We start from the raw sequence: 9834 nt of genomic DNA on the forward strand, positions 1-9834 counted from the left end.
ACTACTGCATTAAGAATGTTTTTTGCAAACAGCGAAGATACCACAGGGTGTGCTATCTGCTGCTCTGAAATGTCAAATTTTAACCAAAGTCTCTGCAGAGCAGAGGACTGGTCTGAAGGTCAACAGAGGAGCAGCACAGGATGGCTGGCTGTCACCCCAAGTCCAGGTATAAAATCATGCATCTATGATCAAATCCTCTGTAAATGAGAAAGACTTGCTTATGTGGTGACTAGGAGCTCGCTGATGGCAACATACCTGACAACACAGAATAGGAGACAAACTGTCCAACTCATCCACCAGCACCAGGTTCTTGAGAGGTCGTGGCTGAAAAAAGAACGTATCTCCTTCTTCAAGAGGCATGGCAGAAGAGAACTCTGGCTCCTCATCATCATCACCCAGGTGAGCTATCTGGTACAGGTAACTTGAGAGAGAAAGCAAGAGCAACAGCGTGTTCAGTGCAAAGCTCAAGTCACCTTCTCTAACTAAGGCTTAGCCAGATATTCAGGCAGCGGGGAGGAGAGAAATCCTTCCCTACATTATACAGCTATTAAAATTTAGCCTTAAGGTTTGTCGCCTTGGTAACAAAACGTTTAAAGGGAATCACCACAACCTCCCCCCTCCAAAACTTCTAATTTGTAGCTGTCACTGGGAAGCTATCCCAGGGTTTCAGTGTTTTCTCTGTTTACCCTTGAGCCTTTCAGATATTCTTGTGTTAGAGCCAAAGCACCAACTGACAACCAAGGCCAAGAGCAAGGCCAATGGCTAAGACCACAGCTCCACAGTTATCTATTTTATTGGAATACTCTCACCTCATTATTTTTAACTGCATTCCCTATTCCATTTTATGAGGCTAAATATCACAATGATCAAGTTAAACTTCAGAGGAAAAGAGATAAAACCAGAAAGACAGACTGATTTACGTCCTGGTTTTAATAAAGCTGAAATGAATATGGCTTCATCGGAGGCTTGGTTTGTACAACTGAATTCAGCCTCACTCCAGTAAACTGGCTGGAGCTCCCCCAGGTGGCTGACTGTAGATGTAGTCAGGAAGGAGTGCAAGTCTCCTGTGAATCCTCCACTTAAGACACTGTTAAGCCCTCTTCAAAGTATTCTAGAGCCCCAAACATGAACTGAGAAAGCCCACAAGTATACATCTATTAAGGAACGGACCACAGGACAAATCTTACCTACTTCTGAGTGGGCCATAACACACAAAAGTTCAATGAAAACTACCAAACTAGTTAAAAAATTATCTGGATACATGATGGACCCTATATTAACTGCAAGCGCTCAAATTTCCCAAAGCTTACTGCAACAGCATGTAATCTTTTGTTCTCTGCACTGTAATACCTAATCTGAGTTCAAACAACAAGAAAATTCCCCCATCATGTCATAGTCTAAACCAATTGTTCTGCTCGAGCCATGTGAACAAAGCATTCATTTACCCATTAAAACAGAGGTGGTGTCTTTATAGGTTCGGTAAGTTCAAGGGTCAGTTTGCAGTCCTGAACAGAAACAGTCTGTTTCAGGGGAAAAACACTGACGTAAAATTGTTTACTCACTGGTTTCCAAATTCAGATGCCACAAAGAGAAACCCCGTCTTCAGCACGCACATGGCAGCAGCGACGGGAACTGTGTCAAAGTACTTCAGTCGAATCTCGGTTACCTGAGAGCAGAAGATGAGGAAACTGTGCTAGCAAAGTACTACAGCTATACATGTGTGATTTAATTAAAAAAAAAAAAAAAAAAAAAGAGCTGCCTAACTATCCTCTCCAAAGAAAGGAAGCAAAGAGGATCAGCCAGGCTTAACCACATCAGTAGTCCGGTGCAACAGGTTATAAACCACAAAATCCAGCCCACTGTTTTGAACATGCAAGTCAGGCTGCCTGTTTTATTCTAAGACTTTCTGGCTTTGGTAAAAGTCAGTTCAGAAAAAAACCACAAAAAACAAACAGCTGAAAAATATCAAGTTGTCTCAAAGAAAGAAGAAATTTGCTTCACTGAACACCAGCCATTCCCCAACGTGTAAGAAAATCAACCATCCTGAGCAGATTTCGACACTTGGTATGGTTGCAATAGGTCTTTATGAAACACCCAAGAACAATCGTAAGACATTTAAGATGCTACATAATCATCCCTTGTACCAAATTTCACATTTGTAGATGAAGGAGGAACTAACATCCAACATTTCCTCAAAAACCTCAAGTGAGTCACTGCAGCAGAGATCTTTCAATTGCAAAATACAAGGCCAAGCAGCAGCAAGCTGCTTCAAGCTTGTTATTTCAGCTCATGGACCAGCTGTACCAAGGCAGGTATCTCAATTTGCAAAAAGACTGATTGTAGCATGTAAATTAAATTCAATTAAGAGGTGAAACAGAGAGCACCTACTGTGATCAAGAGAAACTAAGTTCCCCAGAATTAGTTACCGGAACACCCTCTAGCAGGATCAGGGACCACACTTTACAATGCATCTTTTGAAGAAAGGATTGCCTACAGAACATCTAAATATGCCCAAGTGACTCTGCGGCATAAATCTCACAGGATTTTGCAAACCTTGTGCTGCATCTCTCTGTGAGTAAACACCAGTTAGAACTGTGGGTGGAACTGTATAATCATGTAGGACACAGGCCATCACACAGCTAAAACCACAATATTAAATATTTATCACTTTAGAGAATCAGGCAAAATAACCAACTAAGGACTCTTCTCCATGAACGCTTTTGCTGTCCCTCATGTGATGCTTACCATGTCTTCATCAGTCTCCAGAGTAATTTTGAAGATGTCTCCCTGCTCTGTCTGGGCCAGGAAGAAGAACATGGACTTGGTCTTATGCGTAGCAGAGCAGACAAAAATCATACCTCGCTCTGGGTCATCCAAGTCATTCTGTCAGGAAAGAAAGCACAAGTCATTGGGGGAAAAGAATTCCCCAGCAAGTGCAGGTGTGATTTCTCTGACCGAATTCTTTCCCTTTGGCAGGTGCTGTAAGAGCTAGCAGTACACGAGGAGGCTTTCAACATAAAGCGCATCCCCTCCGTTACACCCGCATTTACCCTCGGTACATCTCTGCCCCAGAAGGAAGTACATTTCTAAGACACTGTGCCTAAGCATCCCCTCTCCTGTCTCTTTTTGCCCTCCTCCCTGGAAAACTCTCTCAATTCTGGAGCACTGTGTCCAGTTCTGAGTTCCCCAGTTCCAAAAGGACAGGGAACTGCTGAAGAGAGTCCAGCAGCAGCTACAAAGATGATGAGGGACTGGAACATCTCTCTGCTGAGGAAAGGCTGAGAGCCCTGGGGCTGTTCAGCCTGGAGAAGAGCAGACCGAGAGGGGATCTCATCGACGCTGCGCAATAGCTAAAGGGCAGGGGACAAGAGGATGGGGTCAGGCTCTTCTCAGTGGTGCCCAGGGACAGGATAAGGGGCAACAGGCACAAACTGGAACACGGGAAATTCCATCTCAACATGGGGGAAAAAACCTCTTGAGGGTGGCAGAGCCCTGGAACAGACTCCCCAGAGAGGGTGTGGAGTCTCCTTCTCTGGAGATATTCCAAACCCACACAACTTGCTCTGTGTGATCCTGCTTTGGCAGGGGGTAGGACTAGATGATCTCCAGAGGTCCCTTCCAACCCTGACCACTCTGTGATTCTGTGATACCAAAGCCAAATGCAGAGGAAAGGGCTGCAATGCACATAAAGCTGTTTTTGAGCACCTGAGCCTTGGCAGGTGTTCAAAGCACCGTCAAAGCACAGCACAATCTACAGCAGCAGAGGAGGAGGAAGCAGCCTTGGATGTAAGAGAGCAGCTGTTGAATTCACCTGCACACACGATGGCAGCCGTGACTCACCATCTCAACGCTATCTTACACTGACAGCATTGCCACCGTGGTGCCTGATCAGAGTCTTTGGAGTATCTCCAGCAAAAATCTCAGAGAAGAGACATGAAGCAAACTCATCACCTCAGGCTGTGTCCACCCCGCCTTCCCTCACGATAGTATAGGCAGCCAGGGAGGCAGATGACAGGCCAACAGACTTCTAACTGCTTTTTCCTTATTGCAAAACCTCTCTGATGCCTTTAATCTCAAAAGGCAGATATCAAGCATTCATTTAGCACCGACAAAGATAATCTTAAAAAAAAAAAAAAAAAAAAAGGGTAGGAATCCCAAAATTCTCACCCGTCTCCTGGGAATTGGGCATCTGATATCAGGCTGGTCACCGAAGTTTTTATAAGTAATATAGTTTTCAGAACAGATCAGCACCCCGCTAGGTCCATCAGAACCACCAGGAACTGAAACAGAAAAAAGAAACATCATGAGAAAAGCCCTTCCCGCAGATCTGACTGCAGAGCGTTTATTTTGGTTTTCTTTAAAAGCAACATCGTTTCCATTGCTCTCTATCACCCTGCATATATAAATCTATTCTTATCGAAGGGGAAGACAAAACTTTCTGGGTACAGGAAGTCCAGCTTCCTGGGTCAGTGTAAGAACAGGGCAGAGGGAACTGGGGGACAGGGAAGGAGAAAAAGGAAGGATGCAACTTCAGACAAATTGCTTATGTTTTATCCTTCCTGGCTTATTCTTACCTAGAAAGCCACGACATGCCCCAAATACCACACTAGCAATTTGTCAGTTAAACACAACCCTTGGGTTACTGGCATGTTTGCTTGCTGTCAAAAAAATCCACCAGATTGTTTTCTGACATATCTTTCATTTTTAAAGTATGGTTTTTTTAAAAAATGCTTCTATTGGGAACCCAGTGTAACAAAAGATATCACCAAAACAGCAACAGTGGTCAGATCCAGCCCAGTATTTGGTGTCTGTCAGCTGCCTACAGAAGATGTAACAACAGGGCAAGCACACAGGGATGCTCTCCTAGCTTAGCTTCCTTGGTGCTTGGAGAGGAATCTGCAGCAGTTCAGCAGTTTCCCAGGTCGAAGGTGTTAGGATGGCTTTGTATTCAATCCCTGTAAGTGGACTTTTAGCCCATGGATTTATCTGCCGACCTTCTGAATGTATATTAGCTGCTGGAATCCCATGCAAGAGAGTACAACAGTACCTATGCATTATCTAAAAATACATGCTTTTGCATCTGCTACCAACTAATTTCAGTTAACATCTCTTAGCTTCGGAAGCCAGAGAATATCCAGAATCCATCTAAAAGGAGATAAATGAAGGGCACTTTCAAACCACAGCTCTGTGAATGAATTCTTGAGTATTTCCGTGTATGAACCACCACTCATGACTGCAAGGTCAATTAATTTATATATTAAAGGGTCAGACTACCACTGAAACAACTTCTAAGACATAAAGCGTACTGATTCTGTTTCCCTGGGGAACAGGAGCCAAGCAGATGCATAGGAATATGACTTAGCTGCCCAGCGGGCAGTACCTGTTATAAGGAAGTTGCCGTGCTCTTCCAGGGGCTCACTGTATTTCCTAACAACGTGGTTCAAACCCAAATCCAGTTCATAAAACGTCAAGGTCTGTTGTGTGTTGGCTGCTGCTTCTCCTGTTGGATCATTGTCCGCTTCCTAAAACACAACACACTAAGGCGTCTTTCAAGAAAGGTATTAAAGGAGGAGCAAAGCTGACACACGGGGAAACAGTTTTGAATAACGTTAGAATGAAGTCCAAAGGAAGACTTGCTGGAAGATGCACAAAAAAAGGGTTCAGAGGAAGAAAATACGCACATTTGCAGTTGAAAAGCAAGAATTTAAGAAGAATCACCATGACAGAAGAGACCTGCCTATTCTGACTGAAGACAAGACAAAAAGCAAGTAAGCTCACAACAAATGAAAACGGTCTCGGACAGCAAAAGCAGCCAACGTTCTCCATCTCCACAGCTTAAGATCAGGAGAGGAATGACAAAGCTGAAAAGACAGCAAAGGGAAGATCAAGTTCTTCTCACCTCATAATCCATTTCCAGACAAGCAAACATGGGGTTTTCAAATCCCACATCGACTCCCACCACGTGGTAGACCAAGGTATTGGCCTTGTGGGCTTCCAGCGGGGAAGAAATGGTGAGCCGAGCAGCAGCGTCTCTGTTCAAGATATACACCAGCTTCTGCTTTTCAATCGCACCTGCAAGGGAAAGACAACAGCACCTGAAGCACATCTCCTGGTGATCAAATCTGATGACACCTGCAGTCCAGTATCGATATATAACTTAAGAGGAGAACGTCAGCATTACTTCTGCTGAAGTTCACTATTGGTATTTGTCTGCACCACCAATTAACTTCAAATGTCTCTAAATGTTTTAAATGTTTTGGGCCGCGAGCACAAATGACAACTCTAGCCCTTCAAAGCTTAAGGCTGAATATTGGGCTGGATGGAAGTATCTCAAAGGGTCAACCTACGATGGCTACAGGCAGATCTACTCACTCATTCCACCACATGAGAGATGACAGACTGCAGGGAAGGAAAAACAAATTGAAAGAAGCAGCCTGATGGTCCACCATTTGGCAAGACCTTTACTCAGAAATATTTTAACAAAAAAAAGAAGTATTCTTGCCTGATACACAGCATCCACAACAGACACTTATCACCCTTAACTATCGACGTGAATGGCACAACTGTGCTTGTGCTACCTTCTCCCCCAGGAAAATAAGAGTTGTTAGAAAGGAAACAATATTATTTATTGTTATTCCCGATACAAAGGGGCACTGTTAAACCACCCGTCACCGCAAGTCCCTGCTCTCAGCATGCAGGAGAGCAGCACTGCACACAGCTGGCTTTGGCAAACTGAGACAGTTCACGTACCGAGTACCCAAGACAGCTCACAGTAAATCTTATTAAAAATATATCACCCGAGTGTTCTTCTAGTTGTGAAGCCTGATCAGAAATGCATCTAGTTGTCTCCATGATACATCTCAGAGAAGAGACATGAATCCATAACATCATTTCAGGCTACGGGAGCTGACTGACTAGGCTGTACCACGGACGCCTGCAATCCCAACTTCTCTCCCAGACATCACACGTCAGGGCTCTGCACACCGCTGAGCAAACTGGCCTCTTTCCAGACTGTTTTGGCCCAACGTTACAATTAATTTGTGCAGTTCCATCAGTGTGAAGGAACTATTCTGAATGCCTGCATTCTCCTTGACACGTCTCGGAGCCTAACAAAATGCCTGAGAAGAAATACTTCCAATTATACTGGGCAGAAACTCGCTCCGAAACAAATATCCTGAAGACAGGAGAAAAAAAAGTAGGGAGAAAAGAAGCCGACGGACTGACTTACTGATCATGACGGCGCGGCCCTTTGGGTCTACAGCCAAGTACTGGCCTGGAACGATTCTGCGACACCCGCTCTTGCCGAAGGTTTCTTGATGAATCTTCTCAAACACGTTCTTTGAGGGCTGGTACTCCAGAATAACGATGCGCCCCGAATCGCTGCCCACCACGATATAGTCTTTGGTCCCACCCGTCAGCCTAAAGGCCATGAGGGAGCGAATGACTCCAAACACTTCCACGGTCAACAGGGTGTGAACCTTCCCCGTGTTGGGATCGGGGCGGAGCAACTCCAGGATCTTGCCCCGGGAAACAACAATTTCTTGTTGTTTGGTTCCTGAAGAGCCCAAAACACAAAGGAGAGTTAGCAACAACACAGCAGAACATGCAACTTCAAGAAGCGCTAGAAGAACATAAATCTTCATCCCTACTAAATGCCAAGAAGTTTTATGAATACTCTGGAAGAATTCACGGAATCACGGAATTGTCAGAGTTGAAAGGGACCTCTAGAGATCATCCAGTCCAACTCCGCTGCTAAAACAGGGTTGCCCAGAGCACATCACTCAGGACAGCATCCAGGCGGGTCTTGAAGATCTCCAGAGAAGGGGACTCCACAACCTCCCTGGGCAGCCTCTTCCAGGGCTCTGGCACCCTCACCGGAAAGAAGTTTCTCCTCAGATTTGAATGGAAATTCCTATGTTCCAGCTTGTGCCCATTGCCCCTGATCCTGTCACTGGGAACCACTGAAAAGAGTCCGGCTCCATCATCCTTCAACCCACCCTCTAGGTACTTGTAAGCATTAATAAGGTCTCCCCTCAGCCTTCTCTTCTCCAGGCTAAAGAGTCCCAGCTCTCTCAGCCTTTCCTCATCAGGGAGATGCTCCAATCCCTCAATCACCTTTGTTGCCCTGCGCTGGACTCTCTCCAATAGTTCCCTGTCTCTCTTGAACTGGGGAGCCCAGAACTGGATGCAGTATTCCAGTTGTGGCCTCACCAGTGCAGAGTAGAGGGGGAGAATGACCTCCCTCCACCTACTAGCCACACTCTTCCCTACGCAGCCCAGGATCCCATTGGCCCTCTTGGCCACAAGGGCACATTGCTGGCTCATGGATAGTTTACTATCCACCAGGACCCCCAGATAGTTTACTATCCACCAGGACCCCCAGATCCTTCTCCTCAGTAGTGCTTTCCAGCAGGTCCACCCCTAACCTATATTGGTGCCTGAGGTTCTTCCTCCCCAGGTGCAGGACCCTACATTTGTCCCTGTTGAACCTCATGAGGTTCCTCTCCATTCAAAGCGACTTACTCACCACACCAGGTGCCACTATTGTTTGAGCACTTTTTAACCAATGAGGGAAGCGGATAAGATACTAAATTAAATTGATATACAATCAGGTCAAACCTTTCTTGATCTTTCCACAAGTTACAACAGCTCAAGTGACACACTTGAAGAGCAAATCGATAATATACGAGTGGGAAAAAAAGCTGTACTGAAGCAGACTAGCTTCAGCAACCAAACCAAGTAAAATACAAACACCTTTTTTTTTTTTTCCTCTACTACTCGGAAAAAAAAAAAACCTCGAGCCAAGATGCATTTAAGGGAATTACCTGAGAAATTGCCGTGGATGGCATAGCTAATGCCGGTGGCTCGCTGCAATGTCAGGTTGTAGAGAAACATGGTGGCAACAGGTTGGCTTCACCTCACGGTAGCTCCACCGAGTCTGCAACAAGTAGACCAAAAAAAAAAAAAAAAAGCAAGCATATACTTTGTAAAAGCAAAGCCGTCCGCACAGCACAGAGAGAGCTACCCGCTTGTTTGCCTGCAGGGATCACTCTACATTAGAAGACTCAACGCCACCCAGCTAAAATTATTTGGTATTTAGAAATACTACGAGGCAAAGGGCTCTCCCAAGGACAACCAGGCTGCCCAGCACCAACTGAGCTCCTTACTGCCTCGGGACTGATGAAGGGCTTCCCGCTAATTACTGCTCTAACGGTTTTAGTTGTTTAGAAACCCAAACAGGAGCTAGGGAATGCCCTCCAGAGCTGCCCCGCGCCGTTACATTTAACACGAGCCAAGCTGCCCGCAAGGGCTCAGGGCGAGCGCCGAAGCCGGTTCCTTCCCCCGGTGCCAAGGCGGGAGGGAAGCCCGGCTGCACACAGGCCGCTGCGGCCCTCCGGCCACGGCAAGCCGCTCTCTGGCCAGAGCAACTGCGGCCTCCAGGTCAGGGCAACCCGCCGTCCGCCGCCCCCGAGCCTTACCAAGGCCCTCGCTGGGCCGGGAGCCCCAGCTCCCACCGCTCGGGCCCCAGGCGCCGGGAACCGGCCCGGGATCAAGGCCCGGCCCGCCCGCCCCCACCACCAGAGACCAGGCCCCAAGGGGCCCGCGGCGGCTCCCCCCGCCGAAATGGCGGCCCGTACCGCGCCTACCCAGCTGAGGGGCCGCCACCGGGAGGGCGCGGCGCGGCGGGGCCGCTCTCACCGGGCGGATGGCGGCGGATGCTGCTCCTACCTAGGCCGGCGCGCCGCCGGCCCGCTCCGCCATGAGCCCCGCGCCTGCGCCCTGCCTTCTCGCGCCTCCTCGCAGGGGGCCTTCTGGGAGGCCCGGCGCGCGAGA

At 47.1% G+C, this 9834-nt stretch overlaps 1 protein-coding gene and 2 non-coding genes across 3 annotated transcripts in view; all 3 read right to left on the reverse strand.

Annotated features, from left to right (window-relative positions):
- SF3B3 (splicing factor 3b subunit 3) overlaps positions 1-9782 on the reverse strand; it is a 30988-nt gene extending 21206 nt beyond the window's left edge. The window contains exons 1-9 of the mRNA XM_074151588.1: positions 9648-9782; positions 8826-8938; positions 7229-7555; positions 5900-6072; positions 5381-5522; positions 4168-4280; positions 2746-2883; positions 1563-1666; positions 256-421 (exon numbers count right to left, since the gene is read on the reverse strand). Of these exons, the coding sequence (XP_074007689.1) occupies positions 256-421; positions 1563-1666; positions 2746-2883; positions 4168-4280; positions 5381-5522; positions 5900-6072; positions 7229-7555; positions 8826-8895 (1233 nt within the window). The 5' untranslated portion in view covers positions 8896-8938; positions 9648-9782. The remainder of the gene's footprint in view (positions 1-255; positions 422-1562; positions 1667-2745; positions 2884-4167; positions 4281-5380; positions 5523-5899; positions 6073-7228; positions 7556-8825; positions 8939-9647) is intronic.
- Positions 3881-3960, reverse strand: LOC141468072 (small nucleolar RNA SNORD111). The gene has a single exon (XR_012463365.1). It is a non-coding gene; the product is annotated as a small nucleolar RNA SNORD111 (small nucleolar RNA).
- LOC141468070 (small nucleolar RNA SNORD111) lies at positions 6819-6900 on the reverse strand. The gene has a single exon (XR_012463364.1). It is a non-coding gene; the product is annotated as a small nucleolar RNA SNORD111 (small nucleolar RNA).
- Positions 9783-9834: the final 52 nt, after the last annotated feature.

The sequence above is a fragment of the Numenius arquata genome, chromosome 8 (genome assembly GCF_964106895.1).
Source record: "Numenius arquata chromosome 8, bNumArq3.hap1.1, whole genome shotgun sequence".
Classification (NCBI taxonomy): Eukaryota; Metazoa; Chordata; class Aves; order Charadriiformes; family Scolopacidae; genus Numenius; species Numenius arquata.